The sequence below is a fragment of the Helianthus annuus genome, chromosome 11, assembly GCF_002127325.2.
Source record: "Helianthus annuus cultivar XRQ/B chromosome 11, HanXRQr2.0-SUNRISE, whole genome shotgun sequence".
NCBI lineage: Eukaryota > Viridiplantae > Streptophyta > Magnoliopsida > Asterales > Asteraceae > Helianthus > Helianthus annuus.
Genome location: NC_035443.2, coordinates 116,681,414 through 116,703,066, shown reverse-complemented (window position 1 = coordinate 116,703,066; position 21,653 = coordinate 116,681,414). Strand labels below are relative to the sequence as shown.

Sequence of the window (21,653 nt, the reverse complement as noted above, 5' to 3'; positions counted from 1 at the left end):
AAGAAAGGGAGTCTCTCGTGGGTGGTGAGAGACCTAAAGATTTGAAGACGTCTATTACTCGGTGGCGGCCCGCGATCCATCACCACATCTCTCTCGCGCCCCGCGAGAGAGTGTTTTCACCAGAATTTTTCGAGCTGGGCAAAGGGTTTCAGCTGCAAATCATATATAAACATATAAAACATTCAAAGAAACCTAACTTACGAATTAACAGTCTTTTGGGCGAACTTGGAGCTGTGTTTGAAGCGTTTTCGAGCATTTGAAGCCGTCGGTTGAAGGTTGGAAGTTCAGAGAATCATTCGGGTCGTCTACCTAACATCCGGGTGTTTTCACTTGTGTTTCTTTCTCTTCAACTATGTCTTGTTTCTCTAAAAATACTTTGTTAATGCTTGTTTCCATGACTTTGATTGGCTTGATTTCATTGACTACCTAGACAAGATGAATGGTTGCATAAAGTTTGGATTTTTATTATGAACTTATGATATTTATGGATTTATTTATGTATTGTAGGCGATTTGATTATTAGCTAGGTGTGTATGCATACTTGATTGTGTTTGAATATTGTTTATTGCTTTACATAATTCTTGGTGACGGTCATTATAACATAATAGAGTTGTGTTAGGTTCTAGATTTTGGTGAATGTCTATATCACATAATAAGTCGTGAATCTTTCGGGTTGAATACGTAATAGACCTTAAAAGCAATATTCGGTAATCTTATAAAATCTAGTGTTCTACTAACTCTCAATAGCTGAAAGGTGCGAGGTTATTGTTAGGTCTAAGCGATTAAACCGTAAGGTGGGTCCTTCTTAGGAAGTAAACCTATTAGCTGTTGTCTAACAAGTCTAGTTAAGAACCCAAATTTATCCTTGACTTGAGTCCCGAAACGGAGATAGTCTTGTAGGGTACTTTCATAAATCATTAGAGGTCTTGAAAAGGAGTCTAATTTACCGGTGAATATAACATCCTTTAGGGTGCCCTAATGTACTCTTGAGAAGGGTTAGGAGGCTTAGTTGGTAACTCGAGAGGTTTAGAATCTTATGATCCCGATCCATAATAATCAATCTTCAAATAAAATCCATAACTAAAAGCAACCAGGATTTGAGTCTAGGTAGTATTTCCACCGTCTGAGTAAAAGCCCAAAGTAATTCGTTCTAGTTAAATAGTTCTTAGAACCCCCCCCCCCCAATCAGAAAAACAAAATAGTTCAGTCCGTGTCAGTCTAGTCTAAATAGAGTCATTAGCGTAATTCGATAGAGTCTCGTGGGTTCGATATCCAGACTTACAGTAGCTATACTAGAGTCAATCGGTACACTTGCCGGTTAGTAGTTTAGTGTGTCTTAGTGAGTTTAGAGTATTACTTAGGGCCTAGAATTAGATTAATTTAGTTAATTTTATTAAACTACTTTTTAGCACATCAAGTTTTTGGCGCCGTTGACAGGGACTTCTTGGCAATTGCGTTGATTACTTTGTTTGGACTTCATCTGATATCATTACGTGCTATTTTGTGTGTTTTCGAGTCGTAGGAGTCTAAATAGTTCTAGTGTCTTTTTATTTTCATTTGAGAGTCTTTTGTTAGAGTTCTCTTACTTGTTTATTTTTGTTTTGCAGTGAATGCCCCATACACGTTCACAGGGACCACCGAAGCCGCCGATCGACAAGTTTGCATTCTCGTCTTCTAGTTTAAAGGTTAGTAAATCTTCTACTTCATCTTCAGCCACTTCTGACTCTACACTCCAATCTAAACCACCAGACTTTGACTTCACCCCGAAGTCGTCACCCCACAACTCCCCACCACCTTCCCGTTCCCGTACACCTAGTCCTACACCCAATACCCAAATGGCCAATAACCGCACCGTTTATGAACAAGCCACCACCGATTTCACCAGTGCTAATTCACCCATCACCCTTCCCAACATTGCTAATGATAGGTCCTGGCAAATCCCATCCTACATCATGACGGCCATCACTAATTCGTGCCAATTCCACGGCCGTGATGATGAGGATGCTCCCACCCACATTAACCGAATTACCCGCCTTTGTAGCACCTTCTCTATTGAGGGTGTTAATCTAGATGCCCGATACCTTCTGGTTTTCCCATTTTCTCTCGCTGGCCGCGCAGCCGTCTGGTTCGATTTGCAGTCAGCGGGAACTTTCACCACCTAGGCAGGTTTACGAGATGCTTTCTTAGCTAAATATTTTCCACCCGCCAAAGCATCTCGTCTACGCGATCAGATCCATTCGTTCCGGATGGAGCCTGATGAGCCTTATCACCTTTCCTGGGAGAGATTCCAAACCTTGATTTCTCGTTGTTCTCAGCATGGTTTGTCGGATTGGGCACTCGTAGAAAAGTTCTACAATGGTCTCACCCCCGAGATCAAAGCCAGGTTTGATACTTCTGCTGGGGGGCAACTCATGGGTAAAAAGACAGTAGTTGAGTGCAATGATTTATTTGAGAGTTTTGCCTATTCTGACATTGACTATAGCACTACCAGCAGGACTTCCATTCTCGTGACTAGTACCTCCTCGGCCGCTCGATGGGTAAACCAAGTTGGCTTGGATTCATCGGTAGCTACTGCTCTAGATAGGATGGAGAAAACTTTTAAACAAGAGCTTAATGAGATTAAGAAAAAGGTCGATAGGTGAGAAGTGTGTAGGGGAGGCCACGATACGATAGATTGTCCCACACTTACACTCGAGTAGGTAGAGTACATTGCCGGTCAGTCTAGGGGTCTGTTTAATAATAATAATTCTAATTATAACTCCAACTGGCGTAGTAATAATAATAGCTTCCGCTCTTCCGGTAATCCCCCTGGTTTCCCATCCGATCAGTATCAAAATAGGGGGCGGGTCTATACACTAGTGGAGGGTCAGGTCAGGGAGGTCAGTTTGGGAGTTCAGGTTCGGGTGGCCATTTTTCTAGTGGGGGGTCAAATCAAGAGGGTCAGGTTAGTGGTAAAGGTTTAGAGGGTAGTCTAAGTAGGATTGAGGAGATGTTTGCTCAGTTGATGGTGAGAGATCAGGTTACTCAGAAAACTTTAACCGAATTTGGTAACTTCGCTAAAAATCAAGAGCAAATAAATAAAATTCAAGAGCTTCACAATAAGAATCAACAATCCGCACTCTTAAATCTTCAGCGACAAGTAGGTGATATAGCTAAACAACTACTAGAGAACCCCTTGGTCAATTTTCGGGACATACCTACCCAAACCCGGCTAACCAATCAGCTAAGGCTATTAATACCCGTAGTGGAAAGAGTTTAGGGGAGGTAGTTAGAGAGAAAGTAGAGATAGAGGATGAGGAAGAGGTAGATGAGGAGATAGAGATGGAAGCTCCTGGTAAGGTGCAACATAGGCTAGACCCAGCAAGTACCGCACACACCGAGGAGCCTCAAGTAGAAAAGAGTGTTGAAAAACATCCCATAGGGGTTAGGCCTTCACTGTTAGTTGATCATTCTCACATCCCATACCCCGCCCGCCTTAGGCGTCAAAAATATGCTAAGGAATATGGGAAATTTCTCGAAATGTTCAAGCAACTAAAAATCAACCTTCCTTTCATCGAAGCCTTACAATCCATGCCTAAATACGCCAAATTCCTTAAGGACCTTCTCAAACGTTAGGATAGGTAGGTGAGTTATCTAACATTCCTTTGACCGGAGGTTGTTCCGCGGTGGTCTTGAATAAGCTACCGGAGGAACTAACCGACCCGGGTACATTCACCATTCCATGCTTCTTTAGGGGTGCCGTTAACCCCACCCATGCCTTAGCCGACTTAGGTGCTAGCATCAATTTGATGCCATTATCTCTTTATGAGAAGCTAAGGTAAGGAGATCTTACACCTACGTGTATGTCATTGTCCTTGGCCGACCGCTCGGTCAAGTATCCTCGTGGAGTCATAGAGAATTTGCTTTTTAAGGTAGATAATGTGACAACTGTGCTCTGTAATCGATGTACGATGTAAAACAATGTTGATTATTAATAAAACAATGTGCTTTGGTATTATTATATGTGTTTTGGTGTTATTTTGTGTATTTGTGGTTGGTGATTTTACAATTCGATTCAATTCCAATTTCAAGCTCTAAATCGCTTTCTGGAAGGTTATACGTGCACTAATGCGTAAATATAACCAGTTTAATGCAACAAACACTCCGGAATAGTGAAATAGGCTTAACATACCTTAAATAACCTCCACATAACTTAGAAATAAGTTTTGGATGGTTTGGTGTGTTGAAATCAACTTTGTTCGATCGCAGGGACTATTTGTGTCAAACTGCGAAACTATACCGATTTGTATAGTAACGAACACTCCGGAACTTGATCATAAGTTAAACATACCCTAAATAACCTTTACATAGCTTAGAAATAGGCTTTGAGGGGTTCGGTATGCTAAAATAAACTTTATGCTCATTCAGAGTCGTAAGTCAAGCGGAATAAACACCCGCTTAGACTTTCGAACACGACCCGTTTGGTCGATCGTTAGGATCCGACCAAACATGTTTAGTGACCATAGTAAGCATAGGGAATAACCTTCCGAGGTTATACCTTATGGTCACTTAGGTTTGATTAGTCGCATGATAAGTAGTTTATGTGCCTTTGGTAAATTACCAAAATACCCTTTTAATACGTAATTGGTAATTAAGCATATGTAACCTAAATTTTTGACATGTAACTAATTATTTAACATAATTAAACATGTATGGGCATATAATACTTGTCATAAGGACTAGTTAGACGTCTCGAATGCGCTTTTGCGCGCACGACGCGTTAAAGTAGCGTGAGCTACCTTAATGGGTCACAATGGGTCGAAAGCACTTAGGCTAGGTTCCGATTTAGAATATAGGCCTTGCTAAACCATATCACATGAGTTCCAACACTCATTTGGTTTACAAGTCCTCATTCTGTCCGATCTTCCGATTTAGGCGTCTATTGTTTGACTAGTGATTCGATTACTAGGTGCTGTTTGATTTCTTTGGTTTGCTCGAGTTTGTTGAAGTTCTATTGATTGAGGATACTTTGCACTCCATGTGAGTACATAGTTCCCCTATTTTACTATTTTTAAATGTTTTGGGGTGATTCATATGTACGAAATGTTTTCAAGGTTTAAACGATGATTTTAAAAACGATTAAAACGATTTTTACTAAACTAATAACGATTTCAATAATGTGAACGAGACTTGATGGTTGTAGTTACATAACAAATGACATTCATTAGCATTGATCAAGCCGACCAGTATTAGGTTATGGTACCATAGGATCTGACAAATCCCGTTACTTTACTACACCCATGGTTATGTGTGGGGGTTGTGGGTAGCGACTGAATTTGATGTTTGTTAACTTACCCTTTGGTGGTTTGTTAATTCGAGAAGCGAGAAGCGAGGTGATCGAGTCATGAAGGTTTGAATGTTGTTAGCGAGACGACCATAAATAAGTTTTCACAATTAAAACGAGGATGATTTTAAACGATTAAAACGAGTTAACGATTTGGAAACGATTTGAAAACGATTTGAACAAGTTATACGAATTGGGTAAACGATTGGTTTTTGACTAGTGTTTAGATAACGGGACGGGTGTAATATGGTGAAAACATGGTAGATACGCCACTGGTACTTCTTATATATAAGTGTTTTCAATATATTACATACCGTGGCGTTATTTAGTTCACTTGGGTAAACGATTTTGAAACGATGTCACACAAACGATGTTTTCTAAAGGTTATAAACTATACGAGTTTTTAACGAATTTTTACAAGATGTTTTACAAGTTGGTTTTCTAAATCAAATGTTTTTGGGTTAAGAAGCATGGCTATGGGATTTTACAAACTATAACCCACTTGATTTGAGTTGGTTAACTATGTTGCAATACACTTTTCAAAACAAGGTTTGTATTTTGACTCTTGTAGTCTAATAAAGTACTGCAACATATAAACGAGCCATGATTCTGATACTCTTATAAAACCTATGTACTCGCCCGCATTTCTTTGCTGACTAAGTTTTTACATATGTTTCGGGTGTTGATGCTTGATTGATTTCTAGGATGCATGCGTCACATAGAATCTGGACAAGGCCTTAGTGACATAACAACTATGATAGACGATATAAAACTAGTTTGTTCTATGTGTTAAGACAATGAAATGATTAATTTTATCAATAAAACAAAACTATTTTGTATCCATGGTTGTGAAACAATAACTTCTGTTGCAACACTCCCCGACGTTTCCGCCACGGTTTGTTGTCCTACGTGGTCGAGGTGTGACAGAAGAAGTTGGTATCAGAGCCAATGGTTATAGGGAATTAGGTTATTAGTAATGCTTTGACCTAGACTATAACTTTTAGGACCCCAACGCAAGTTTACTTGCGTTTAGATTTTAAAACAATACCGTCACCTATCCTTAGGTGATAACCACAATGGGAACGCTAAGTTCGAATCCGCTTTGAAAACTAATCATCTGTTCTAGGATGATTGATTACTAGGTTTTGAACCCTTTGTTATAAGGTTTTGAACCCTTTAAGTTTTCAAATCTCGTCAAAGTTTGGATCGAAATAATGTGAACACGTGGAAACTGGAAGAGTGAATGCCTGTACTCTGAGTTTTCTGTCTAAGGCTAGAGTGTTCGTACAAATCCACATAATCGGACCAGTCACTCTTACCTGGGAACTCTTGGGGTGAGTGTTCACTTATAGGCGAGCATGTCTTCGTTGATACATTATATTGACCCATTTACTTTGATTAGTCACTGCGTGTCGTTTGTTTGTTCGAGGTAACGAACAAATGATCACCTTTCTTGTGTTTTGTCAATGTTTTCAATGCCTCTTTTGTTTTTCCAATGATCGATCCCGCTCGTGGACGAGCATTCAATCTGAATGCAAACGAGGCTCGAGTTGACAACCTCATTGTCAATGGTACCTTTGTTGTCAATGGTACGTTTCTTGTTAACAATCGACCCGCATCTATTCTTTTTGATTCTGGTGCCGATAGAAGTTTTGTTTCGTTATCTTTTGAACCTTTGCTTGCGATACCTAGAACTAAATTGAGGAAACCCTTATCTGTCGAAGTTGCTACTGGTAAACCTCTTGTCCTCGACTCTGTTATTCATGATTGTCAGTTGAACCTCGATAACCATCTTTTTCCTATTGACCTCACGCCAATGCAACTTGGGAGCTTCGACATTATCATTGGAATGGATTGGTTAACCAAACACCACACTGAGGTAGTTTGTTTCGATAAGATTGCTCTTATTCCTTTGTCTTCTGGCGATGTTCTTGAGATACGTAGTGAGAAGCCATCTGGCGGTTTGAAGCTTATGTCATGTACAAAGGCCCAAAGTTATTTGAGAAAAGGATATGTTGCTTTTCTAGCACATGTCACCGAGGAGAAAGACAAGAGTAAGAGTATTCATGATATTCCGATTGTTCGGGATTATCCGGAGGTGTTTCTTGATGAACTGCCTGGTTTGCCTCCAGTTCGTCAAGTTGAGTTTCATATCAACCTTGTACCCAATGCCAACCCGATTGCGAAAGCACCTTATCGTCTTGCACCATCAGAGATGCAAGAGTTATCAAAACAGCTTCAAGAGCTATCTGATAAAGGATTCATCCGTCCGAGTTATTCACCTTGGGGAGCTCCTGTCATCTTCGTGAAAAAGAAAGATGGGTCTTTTCGAATGTGTATCGATTATCGTGAGCTTAATAAACTTACCATCAAGAATCGATATCCCCTACCTCGAATTGATGATCTCTTTGACCAGCTGCAAGGTGCTTCATGTTTTTCTAAGATCGATCTGCGTTCTGGGTATCATCAACTTCGTGTTCTCGAAGAAGATATTCCCAAAACTGCTTTCCGCACGAGATATGGGCATTACGAGTTCACAGTCATGCCTTTTGGCTTGACAAATGCTCCAGCTATCTTTATGGACTTAATGAATAGGGCATGTAAACCTTATTTAGACAAGTTCATTATTGTGTTCATCGACGATATTCACATTTATTCGAAGACTCGAGCCGATCACGAGCAACACTTTCGCTTAACGTTGGAACTCCTTAAGAAGGAACAACTTTTCGCTAAATTCTCCAAGTGTGAATTCTGGCTTAAAGAAGTTCAGTTTCTGGGTCATATAGTCAACGAGCCGGGTATTCATGTGGATCTATCCAAGATTGTTGCTATTAAGAATTGGAGTACGCCGACGACACCTACAGAGATTCGATTTTTTCTTGGTCTTGCTGGTTATTATCGTCGATTCATTTCTAATTTCTCGAAGATTGCGGTTCCACTCACTGCTTTGACTCAGAAGAATAAGCCTTTTGAGTGGGGACCCAAACAAGAAGAAGCGTTCCAAACACTGAAGCAGAAGTTATGTAATGCTCCTGTTCTATCTCTGCCAGAGGGAAGGGATGATTTCATTTTCTATTGCGATGCGTCCAACTTAGTCCTTGGTTGCGTCCTCATGCAACGAGGTAAGGTTATAGCATATGCATCTAGACAGTTGAAAGTTCACGAGAAGAACTATACGACTCATGATCTTGAGTTAGGAGCTGTGGTTTTCGCACTTAAAATCTGGAGACACTACCTCTATGGAACGAAGTGTGTGGTCTTCACGGACCACAAAAGTCTCCAGCATATTCTTAATCAGAAAGAGCTGAACATGAGGCAACGACGTTGGGTTGAACTCTTGAACGATTACGATTGCGAGATTCGCTACCATCCTGGTAAGGAGAATGTCGTGGCCGATGCGCTTAGTCGAAAAGAGCGAGTCAAACTTCATTTTGTTCAAACGTTATCTGATCTTCAAACTCGTGTTCTTCAAGCTCAGCAACTTTGTGTTTCACAAAATTTGATAGGTGAGGAGTTGCCGCTTCAACTTGAGCTTAAGCTCGAAAGGAAAGGTGATGGTTTACTCTACTTCAAGGATCGTTTGTGGATTCTGAAACAAGACGATCTTCGCACCCTAGTGATGGACGAATCTCACAAGTCTCGATATTCTATCCATCCTGGTGCTGATAAAATGTACCAGGATCTTCGTACTAAGTTCTGGTGGCCTGGTATGAAGAAAGATGTTGCCTTGTATGTATCGAAATGCCTAACTTGTCTTAAAGTCAAGGCTGAACATCAACGACCTTCTGGTTTGCTTGTACAACCAGAGATACCGGTTTGGAAGTGGGAGAACCTTGCGATGGATCTCATCACTAAGTTACCCCGTACATCTAAAGGTCACGATGCTATTTGGGTTGTTATCGATCGATTAACGAAATCAGCTCATTTTATTCCGATTCGCGAGGATCTATCTGCTGATAAACTTGCAAAGATTTATGTTGATGAGATTGTATCACAACATGGTGTGCCTTTGGATATCATCTCTGATCGTGATGCTCGATTTTCATCTCATTTTTGGAAAACCATGCAATCTGCTATGGGAACCCAATTAAATCTAAGCACTGCTTATCATCCCCAAATAGATGGTCAATCTGAAAGGATGATTCAAACTTTGGAGGATATGCTTAGAGCATGCGTGATAGACTTTGGTGGTAATTGGGATTCTCATCGGCCATTGATCGAGTTCTCTTACAACAATAGTTATCATGCTAGCATTAAAATGGCACCATTCGAAGCTCTCTACGGTCGAAAATGTCGTTCACCTGTCTGTTGGAACGAGAGCGGTGAAGCTCAGCTTACTGGACCTGAGCTCGTTCTGGAAACAACGGACAAAATCAAGAAAATCCACGATAATCTTGTGATAGCTCGAAGCCGTCAAAAGAGTTATGCGGATATGCGACGCAAGCCCTTAGAATTTCAAGTCGGAGATCGTGTCCTACTCAAGGTTTCACCTTGGAAAGGATTCGTGAGATTTGGAAAGAAAGGAAAACTTGCACCTCGATATGTGGGACCATTCAAGATTGTGGAAAGAATTGGGAAGGTTGCCTATCGACTAGAGCTACCTCCAGAGCTTGGAAATATTCATCCGACTTTTCACGTGTCCAATTTGCGAAAGTGTTTAGCTGACGCTGATCTTCACATTCCTCTCAACGAGATCCGAATCGATGAAACGATGCACTTTGTCGAGAGACCCGTGGAGATAGTGGACCGTACTTTCAAGCAGTTGAAGAACAAACGGATTCATTTGGTTAAAGTTCGTTGGGAGTCCAAACGTGGCCCAGAATTTACTTGGGAACATAAGGACCAAATGATGACCAAATATCCGCATTTGTTTTCACAAGCTTCCTCTAGTTAAAATTTCGGGACGAAATTTCCTGAAGTAGGGGAGACTGTGACAACTGTGTTCTGTAATCGATGTACGATGTAAAACAATGTTGATTATTAATAAAACAATGTTCTTTGGTATTATTATATGTGTTTTGGTGTTATTTTGTGTATTTGTGGTTGGTGATTTTACAATTCGATTCAATTCCAATTTCAAGCTCTAAATCGCTTTCTTGAAGGTTATACGCGCACTAATGCGTAAATATAACCAGTTTAATGCAACAAACACTCCGGAATAGTGAAATAGGCTTAACATACCTTAAATAACCTCCACATAACTTAGAAATAAGTTTTAGATGGTTTGGTGTGTTGAAATCAACTTTGTTCGATCGCAGGGACTATTTGTGTCAAACTGCGAAACTATACCGGTTTGTATAGTAACGAACACTCCGGAACTTGATCATAAGTTAAACATACCCTAAATAACCTTTACATAGCTTAGAAATAGGCTTTGAGGGGTTCGGTATGCTAAAATAAACTTTATACTCATTCAGGGACTAAAAGCGTCAAGAAGTGCATAAGTTTGCATTTTCGCGCATAACTTACGTTCTGAATACATCCGGACATCCAAAAATTATGTAAGCATTAAAATATTTTATTTTAGTGTTTGGCATGATAAAACTCCATTCATCGCTTAATTTGGATCGTTTTTGCGTTCGTTACGACTTCCGTCGTAATTAAGCGAATAACGCAACCGTACGACCAAACGAACCGACATCCGAGATGTTTTTAAGCACATTTTAAGTTCTCTATACTTTAACTTTATTTTAGATCCTTGAAATGGGTTTACCGGGGCTTAAAAGTGCCAAAAAATCAAGTTTTACAAGTGTAGGGACCATTTTTGAAATTTCTGGCAGATTCAATGAACCTATTCCATTTTGAAGTGTTGATGGTTTTCACCCATGGTTTTGCAAAACCATGGGCTGGTATTCAATGAACATAGTCCACATTAGGGGCTCCCATGGTTTTAGAAAACCATGGGCACACATGTAAGGTCCAGATCAAAGCTCAGTTTTCGAGGAACGATCTTAACGGTTCTAGAAATCCTATATATACCCCATCCATTTCACTTTAAAACCCACAATTTGAAATCTGATTTATGCTCTCTAAGTGGAAGTATATGCTTCCTACCTGAGAGAAAAAAAGGAATCAAATCTTGCGGGGACCTTCTGTAAGCGTTCTTTCGTTCTTTTCATTCGTTTTAGCGTTAAAGACAAACTGCGTTTGACTTTCTGCTTTGACCAGTTTATGGTCAACGCGAAGTTCGTTTGAACTTCATAACGTAAGCGTAATCACGATGGTTATAGTCCCTAAGTGACTTTACCTACTGATTTCCACGTTATCTAGGCTCAGTGACGAGTCGTAGTTTCGGCCAAAATGCGTTTTCTCGCGTATTTTGTAACCAAACTACTCTAGGATGTCAAAACTGGTTGTTTTGATATCAAAACCTGTTTTCTAACTTAACTAAACATGTTCTAGCATGTTTAGCTCGTCACTTTTTAGTTTGGTGCTTGTGTAGAGTCGTAAGTCAAGCGGAATAAACACCCGCTTAGACTTTCGAACACGACCCGTTTGGTCGATCGTTAGGATCCGACCAAACATGTTTAGTGACCATAGTAAGAATAGGGAATAACCTTCCGAGGTTATACCTTATGGTCACTTAGGTTTGATTAGTCGCATAATAAGTAGTTTATGTGCCTTTGGTAAATTACCAAAATACCCTTTTCATACATAATTGGTAATTAAGCATATGTGACCTAAATTTTTGACACGTAACTAATTATTTAACATAATTAAACATGTATGGGCATATAATACTTGTCATAAGGACTAGTTAGACGTCTCGAATGCGCTTTTGCGCGCACGACGCGTTAAAGTAGCGTGAGCTACCTTAATGGGTCACAATGGGTCGAAAGCACTTAGGTTAGGTTCCGATTTAGAATATAGGCCTTGCTAAACCATATCACATGAGTTCCAACACTCATTTGGTTTACAAGTCCTCATTCTGTCCGATCTTCCGATTTAGGCGTCTATTGTTTGACCAGTGATTCGATTACTTGGTGCTGTTTGATTTCTCTGGTTTGCTCGAGTTTGTTGAAGTTCTATTGATTGAGGATACTTTGCACTCCATGTGAGTACATAGTTCCCCTATTTTACTATTTGTAAATGTTTTGGGGTGATTGATATGTACGAAATGTTTTCAAGGTTTAAACGATGATTTCAAAAACGATTTTTACTAAACTAATAACGATTTCAATAATGTGAATGAAACTTGATGGTTGTAGTTACATAACAAATGACATTCATTAGCATTGATCAAGCCGACCAGTATTAGGTTATGGTACCATAGGATCTGACAAATCCCGTTACTTTACTACACCCATGGTTATGTGTGGGGGTTGTGGGTAGCAACTGAATCTGATGTTTGTTAACTTACCCTTTGGTGGTTTGTTAATTCGAGAAGCGAGAAGCGAGGTGATCGAGTCACGAAGGTTTCAATGTTGTTAGCGAGACGACCATAAATAAGTTTTCACAATTAAAACGAGGATGATTTTAAACGATTAAAACAAGTTAACGATTTGGAAACGATTTGAAAACGATTTGAACGAGTTATACGAATTGGGTAAACGATTGGTTTTTGACTAGTGTTTAGATAACGGGACGGGTGTAATATGGTGAAAACATGGTAGATACGCCACTGGTACTTCTTATATATAAGTGTTTTCAATATATTACATACCGTGGCGTTATTTAGTTCACTTGGGTAAACGATTTTGAAACGATGTCACACAAACGATGTTTTCTAAAGGTTATAAACTATACGAGTTTTTAACGAATTTTTACAAGATGTTTTACAAGTTGGTTTTCTAAATCAAATGTTTTTTGGTTAAGAAGCATGGCTATGGGATTTTACAAACTATAACCCACTTGATTTGAGTTGGTTAACTACGTTGCAATACACTTTTCAAAACAAGGTTTGTATTTTGACTCTTGTAGTCTAATAAAGTACTGCAACATATAAACGAGCCATGATTCTGATACTCTTGTAAAACCTATGTACTCGCTCGCATTTCTTTGCTGACTAAGTTTTTACATATGTTTCAGGTGTTGATGCTTGATTGATTTCTAGGATGCATGCATCACATAGGATCTGGACAAGGCCTTAGTGACATAACAACTATGATAGACGATATAAAACTAGTTTGTTCTATGTGTTAAGACAATGAAATGATTAATTTTATCAATAAAACAAAACTATTTTGTATCCATGGTTGTGAAACAATAGCTTCTGTTGCAACACTCCCCGACGTTTCCGCCACGGTTTGTTGTCCTACGTGGTCGGGGTGTGACAGATAAGTTTGTGTTTCCCGTAGACTTCATGGTTTTAGACATGGAGGCTGATGAGAGAGTCCCGATCATTCTTGGTCGTCCATTCCTTAGTACCGCAAAGGCATTCATCGATGTCTTTGACGGTAAGATTTCACTTCGTGCGGGGGATGAGATAGTTACCTTTGAGATAGACAGAGCCATGCAACACCCTAGTGGTAGTGATGATTCTAGTGGTCCGTGTCTCTCCGTTTACTTCCTAGATTCGTTCAACTCGTATGTTGATAGGTGCATAGATTTCATTAGTGGAGCCGATCTAGTTAGTGAGGGAGTAATTGAAGAGGAGTTGGTTGATGGGGGTGAGGAAGTAGATTTGACTTGGGTCCCCGAAACCTTAGAGCTTTGTGAGATTAAGGAAGAGAGTGAGAGTAAACCCGTAAATACTCCACCCTAGAGCTAAAGGTCCTTCCGTCACACCTAGAGTATGTTTTCTTAGGAGAAAATTCGAGTATGCCCGTTATTATCTCTTCTAGATTGACGGAGGAGGAGAAGGGCAAATTAGTTGAGGTGCTAAAGGAACACAAGGAGGCGATTGCTTGGAAGTTGTCCGATATTAAGGGGATTAGCCCCACTTTTTGTACCCACCGTATTCTTATGGAGGATGAATTTAAACCGGTGGTGCACCCTCAAAGGCCCTTAAATCCCAACATGAAAGAGGTAGTTAGAAAAGAGGTGTTGAAGTTAATGGAAGCCGGTTGAATTTACCCCATATCTGATTCTTCATGGGTGAGCCCTACTCAAGTCGTCCCTAAGAAGGGGGGATGACTGTTGTCGTGAACGAGAAAAACGAGCTCATCCCTTCTCGTACGGTCACCTGTTGGCGTGTGTGTATTGACTATCGCAAGCTCAATGATGCCACCTGAAAAGACCACTTCCCACCCCCATTTATCGATCAAATGCTAGAGAGTCTTGCGGGGCAACAATTCTATTGTTTCCTTGATGGTTTTTCCGGCTACTTCCAAATCCCTATCGTGCTGGAAGACCAAGAGAAGACGACTTTTACATGTCCATATGGCACATACGCGTACCAACGCATGCCTTTTGGACAATGTAACGCTCCAGCTACATTCCAACGGTGCATGATAGTGATATTTCAAGACATGGTTGAGAGCTCTGTGGAGGTTTTTATGGATGATTTCTCGGTTTATGGCGATTCGTTTGACCAATGTTTAGGTAATCTAGCGAGAATGATGAAGAGGTGTGTTCAGATGAAGTTGATGCTTAATTGGGAAAAGTGTCACTTCATGGTTACGGAGGGGATACTTTTAGGGCATACGATTTCTAGAGCCGGTATAGAGGTATATCGTGCCAAGATAGATACAATCCATAGGCTTCCTCCACCAACTAGTGTTAAGTCCATTCGTAGCTTCTTAGGTCATGCGGGCTTCTATAGGCGCTTTATTAAGGATTTTTCCAAAATCACTTGCCCTATGACTCGACTCCTTGAGAAGGACGTCCCGTTTGTCTTCAATAAGGAGTGTCTTCAAGCATTTGATTTCCTTAAAGAGAAACTTGTGAGTGCACCCATTCTTGTATCCCCCGATTGGAGCTTACCTTTTGAGCTCATGTGTGACGCGACCGACTACGCGGTCAGGGCGGTCTTGGGTCAAAGACGGGAGAATCACTTTCGCCCGATTTACTATGCGAGCAAAACCCCAATGACACCGAAGAGAATTACACTACTACCGAGAAGGAACTTCTATCGGTCTTCTTTGCTTTCGATAAGTTCTGGTCATACCTTGTGCTTTCAAAGACCATAGTTTTCACCGACCATGCGGCTTTGCGCTATCTTTTCCAAAAGAAAGATGCTAAGCCCCGTCTCATCCATTGGATTCTACTCCTTTCCAAGTTTGACATAGAGATTAGGGATAAGAAAGGAGCGTAGAATGTCGCGGCGGATCACCTTTTGTGATTAGAGGATCCGAGTAGGGAGGAGATTTGTGAGGAGGCGATAGGAGATAGATTCCCTCACGAGTCCATAGATTTTGTATCGGCGGAGAAAGAAGGGTTGTCGTGGTTTAGTGATATAGCGAACTATCTTGCCAATGGGTATGTGATGAAGGATATGAATACCCAACAAAGCAGGAAGTTGTTTAGGGATGCGAAGAAGTATATATGGGATGATCCTTACCTTTTTAGGATAGTAGTAGATCGTATTCTTAGGAGGTGTGTTAGCAAGGAAGAGGGTATAGATATTCTTAGACACGTGCACGAGGGGTTGACGGGAGGTCATCATGGAGCACATACTACCGCACAAAAAGTCTTTGATTGCGGTTTCTTTTGGCCTACGGTAGTTGAGGATGCTTTAGAATTCGTTAGGACGTGCGATGCTTGCCAACGTACCGGCAATATCTCATCCAAGAATGAGATGCCTCAAAATCCCATTCAAATTCTTGAAATCTTTGACGTTTGAGGCATTGACTTCATGGGACCTTTTCCCCCTTCTAGTGGAAATAGGTACATCCTCGTGGCGATAGATTACGTTTCGAAGTGGGTTGAAGCTCAAGTTTTGCCTACAAACGATGCCCGGGTGTGGTGAAATTCCTAAAGAAGTTGTTTACTCGTTTCGGTATACCCAAAGCCATCATTAGTGACCGAGGATCACATTTTTGTAATACCGTGATGGAGAAGGCATTAGAGCGTTATGGAGTTACTCACTGTTTGTCCACTGCGTACCATCCACAAACAAACGTTCAAGTAGAGAATGCAAATTGGGGAGTGAAGAGAGTATTAGAGAAAACGGTAGGCAAGAGTCCTAAGGATTGGTCGGATAAACTTGATGATGCTTTGTGGGCATTTCGTACCGCCTACAAAACACCCTTAGGGACCACACCATTCATGATAGTCTATGGCAAAGCTTGCCATCTCCCGGTTGAATTAGAGCACCGAGCGCTTTGGGCTCTTAAAACCGTCAATGTTGATCTTACTCCCGCGGCTAGGAGGAGGTATTTCCAAATCCATGAGTTAGAGGCCCTTAGAGATGCGGCGTATGAGCGTTCTTGGAATATCAAGGAGAAAACGAAAGCGGTTGCATAATAGGAGGCTTAAGGGGCTGAAGGCGTTCAAAGTTGGTGACAAATGTGTAGGATCGGTTTTGACACCGTTCGATTGCGTAACGAACGTTCGACGTGCGGAATCCGTGAACGTGCGTGACCGAACACACAATAACGTACTAGAACCGTGATTTTATTGAAGAATATGACGTGTACGATACAAAAATCACGTAGAGAGAGCTTTCTCTCTCTAGACTTGAATCTCCAAAATCACCAAATGAGCAAAAAGTCTTCTAACTTATGTCATAACTCTCCTATTTATAGGTCAAGGCTTTAATGAAACTTTTCATTAATTACAAGATTGCCACCTTGCCTTTTAACTAGATATAACACTATAAAGACTTGATTTCTTCGGTTTCTCGCTACGACTCGGATTGACGAAGGCGATAGACATTAATGCACTAACAATCTCCCCCTTGGATATTGTCGCAGTCAATCTTGTAGCGTCTTGTCTTTCTCTTTCTCGAACAGAATCCCCGTGGATCTGTCTTCGAGCTTCCGTTGCTCTTCCTATCGATCAGACTTCTTTTCTTCAGGCTCCCCCTTTCGTCAAGCTTCCGTGCTTTTAGGATCAACACCTGGCTTTCCGTAGCAACAGAATAAGAAACCTACACATCTCAATCTCTCGTAAGACAAAATAATTTTGACTCTAAAAGAATTCACTCAAAATTCTCAAACATATAACACACAATATTGTGATTCAAATTAATGAATCATCAAACATTTGAGACTTTACACATTTAAAACTTTTCAAAATTTTAAACATTCCAAATTCTGGTTCAACTTAAAGAATCATTTTAAACATTTCAAACCATTTAACCAACCTGTCTGTTCATCATGTTTAGCCTTTGAGATTTTGAATATCAGTTTTCAACATCAGTTGTCGAAAATCTTTTTGGATTTTTCAAAATAAGAAACATAAATGCAATAGCAGAAATTAAATGCAGAAATGAAATATGTACAAACATACTTTTGTGAGTTTGTGCAAGAGGATCATATCAGTTTTTGAGACATATCACCAACACCGTCAAGCTTTTAAACATTTCAAGTTTTAAACAATTTATCTAGATTGTCAGTATATTGGTCCACTTTAAATTTTCACACAAATTTTAATTGATTCGAGATACGATATTAATGTTTTAGAAACTTGAACTTAAATGTGTATCACTCCACTTGAATATACTCCCGTATCCAGATCCCAATGTTCAGTCTTACAGGTGCGTATACCACAGATGATATCTGTTAAGGGGTAAATTACGAGGGCCGTGAGAGCTCAGGTCGATACTTCCGCATACGCAAAGAGATGACAGCTTTGACTTTCGGTGGGTCCCCTTTAGAGGATCTTTTGTTACAACAGCAGTGACTATCAATTTTATTGTTTTATCAACTTGCTGAGGGCTGCGCTTATATTTCAAAGCATTTTGCAGAAAGTATTATTCGGGGACTAGGTCAGTATTTCCATACAGCAGAAGTCCCAGAATAATACCCCAGATATCACTGACTATAAAGACCTAGTATCTCAGAAAGAAGGATCTTTCAAACAAGATTTCGGGGGTTACCCATATATCCAAGAATAGTTACCCACGAATTAAGCAAGTTTGAATTTAGGTTTATATCTCATTTCAATTTACTAAGTGTGCAAAAATCTACCGACACATCCGTAGTAAGATTGTTTATCACTTTTAAATATTACATATCTTTAGCGTGTTGTGATAGACCACTGATATACTATCATTTCCTCTTTTATGCAACAAAAACTCATTTTTGATTTTTCAATGTTTTTGACATTTTCAAATTTTCAAATTTTTTTTAAAATTTTTCTCCCCCTAAAATCAAAATATGTTTCAATTTTGATTTTCTGAGAAAATTTGAAACAAACTGGACAAACTTCACAACATGATGAGAATCACTTCAATTCTCTATCCACCTGGCATAAACAATCAGAACTCCCCCTCACAACAAACTATAACGTACTAGAACCGTGATTTTATTGAAGAATACGACGTGTACGATACAAAAATCACGTAGAGAGAGCTTTCTCTCTCTAGACTTTCTCTCTCTAGACTTGAATCTCCAAAATCACCAAATGAGCAAAAAGTCTTCTAACTTATGTCATAACTCTCCTATTTATAGGTCAAGGCTTTAATGAAACTTTTCATTAATTACAAGATTGTTACCTTACCTTTTAACTAGATATAACACTATAAAGACTTGATTTCTTCGGGTGGAGAGACTTTCTCTCTCTAGACTTTCTCTCTCTAAACTTGAATCTCTAAAATCACCAAATGGAGCAAAAGTTTTCTAACTTATGTCATAACTCTCCTATTTATAGGTCAAGACTTTAATGAAACTTTTCATTAATTACAAGATTGCCACCTTGCATTTTAACTAGATATAACACTATAAAGACTTGATTTCTTCGGTTTCTCACTACGACTCGGATTGACGAAGGCGATAGACATTAATGCACTAACAAAATGCTTCTTTATAATTCGAGGTTCAAGTTATTTCCCGGAAAGTTGAAGTCAAAGTGGACGGGACCTTATGTGGTGAAGGAGGTGTTCCCGTATGGCGCGATTGAGTTATTTGATGAAGTTACTAAAGGATCTTGGAAGGTGAACAACCATAGATTGAAGCATTATTTAGGTGGCCCGATTGACAAGACCGAGAGGGAGGAAACTCCTCTCGAAGACATTCCAAACACCACCGTTTAGTGTCTTTAGTGATCTCAAGTGTAGAGTTTGTACCGTTTGTATTGTCGTTTATTTTGCTTATTTTTCGTAGCTAATGGTTGTTTTCGGTAGTGTTTCGGTCTTTGTTTTTGTGTTTCGAGCCATTTGCAGGGATTCATTACTGAGGATATGCAGGGATTGGCGAGAAAAACGAGTTTTCAGGTAAGTTCCAGTGTTAGAAAAATTTTGGGTTGAGTTTTGGGAGGTTTAGTAATGTTTAAAAATTTTTCTAAGGCATGAAACTGATCAAAAAACGAAACATTCTGTGAAAAATGGCTTCTGGCGGGGCGCGAGAGACTTAAGTCTCTTCGTCGTGGCCCGCTAGAAACTCATGATTCCTGAATTCTTTCACTCGCTGGCGGCCCGCGATAGAGATGCTTATGGTTGTCGCAGGGCGCCAGAGACTATATCTGCAGCCGAAAGTTGTTTTAATCCCAATTTCATCCATTTTAACCTAATTCCTCTTCTCCACTCTGCCGCAAACCCCCTTACACCACCATCTACCACCGTAAATCCACCATTTTCACCCAAAATTTCACTCCCATTTCACCTATAATCATCCTACAACCGATTTCTACCATAATTTCCACACTCTTCACCATAAAAACAGGATTTTTCTTTGAGTGAAGAGAATATTAGAGAAAACGGTAGGCAAGAGTCATAAGGATTGGTCGGATAAACTTGTTGATGCTTTGTGGGCATTTCGTACCGCCTACAAAACACCCTTAGGGACCACACCATTCATGATAGTCTATGGCAAAGCTTGCCATCTCCCGGTTGAATTAGAGGACCGAGCGCTTTGGGCTCTTAAAACCGTCAATCTTGATCTTACTCCCATGGCTAGGAGGAGGTATTTCCAAATCCATGAGTTAGAGGCCCTAGAGATGCGGCGTATGAGCGTTCTTGAATATCAAGGAGAAAACGAAAGCGTTGCATAATAGGAGGCTTAAGGGGTTGAAGGAGTTCAAAGTTGGTGATAAATGCTTCTTTATAATTCGAGGTTCAAGTTATTTCCCGGAAAGTTGAAGTCAAAGTGGACGGGACCTTATGTGGTGAAGGAGGTGTTCCCGTATGGCGCGATTGAGTTATTTGATGAAGTTACTAAAGGATCTTGGAAGGTGAACGGCCATAGATTGAAGCATTATTTAGGTGGCCCGATTGACAAGACCGAGAGGGAGGAAACTCCTCTCGAAGACATTTCAAACACCACTGTTTAGTGTCTTGAGTTATCTCAAGTGTAGAGTTTGTACCGTTTGTATTGTCGTTTATTTTGCTTATTTTTCGTAGCTAATGGTTGTTTTCGGTAGTGTTTCGGTCTTTGTTTTTGTATTTCGAGTCATTTGCAGGGATTCATTACTGAGGATGTGTAGGGATTGGCGAGAAAAACGAGTTTTCAGGTGAGTTCCAGTGTTAGAAAAATTTTGGGTTGAGTTTTGGGAGGTTTGGTAATGTTTAAAAAAATTTTCTAAGGCATGAAACTGATCAAAAAATGAAACATTCTGTGAAAAATGGCTTCTGGCGGGGCGCGAGAGACTTAAGTCTCTTCGTCGCGGCCCGCTAGAAACTCATGATTCCAGAATTCTTTCACTCGCTGGCGGCCTGCGATAGAGATGCTTATGGTTGTCGCGGGGCGCCAGAGACTATATCTGCAGCCGAAAGTTGTTTTAATCCCAATTTCATCCATTTTAACCTAATTCCTCTTCTCCACTCCACCGCAAACCCCCTTACACCACCATCTACCACCGTAAATCCACCATTTTCACCCAAAATTTCACTCCCATTTCACCTCTAATCATCCTACAACCGATTTCTACCATAATTTCCACACTCTTCACCATAAAAACAGGATTTTTCTTTGGGTTTCAAGCTTCAACCGGATTTCTTGTAGTTTCTCTTGCTTAACTCGAATCCAAGGTATGTATTCTTGTAATCTTTGTACTATGAGTCCGTTATTTCAGTTCTTACTTAGTTTGGTGTTAGTTTTAGTGTCGGGTCTTGTTTTAGTCATGTGTTTTGCCATGGTTAGGGGTAGTTTGAGGTTGCGGTTGGCTTGGTTTGGGTATTTCAGTATGATGCAGGTTGCGGGTGGCTCGGTTTGGTGTGTTCTACACATATTTATGCTAACATGATCTAGGATTTGGTAAAAAATTGAGTGTGGGGATTCGGGTTGGTTATTTTTTAGATGAACTTGAAGTTTATTACATAATTTTGACCTGTTTTCACTAATGATATCAT

General features: G+C 40.1%; 1 protein-coding gene across 1 annotated transcript; it reads left to right on the top strand.

Moving 5' to 3' along the window:
- The first annotated feature begins 16,255 nt into the window (after nucleotides 1-16,255).
- LOC110933317 lies at nucleotides 16,256-16,669 on the top strand. The gene has a single exon (XM_022176546.1). It carries the CDS (start codon nucleotides 16,256-16,258, stop codon nucleotides 16,667-16,669), a length of 414 nt encoding a protein of 137 aa, XP_022032238.1.
- The last annotated feature ends 4,984 nt before the right edge of the window (nucleotides 16,670-21,653 follow it).

What these genes read in the sequence shown, in the direction of transcription:
- LOC110933317 (XM_022176546.1), top strand. Translation starts at nt 16,256, where the DNA reads ATGGAGAAGGCATTAGAGCGTTATGGAGTTACTCACTGTTTGTCCACT.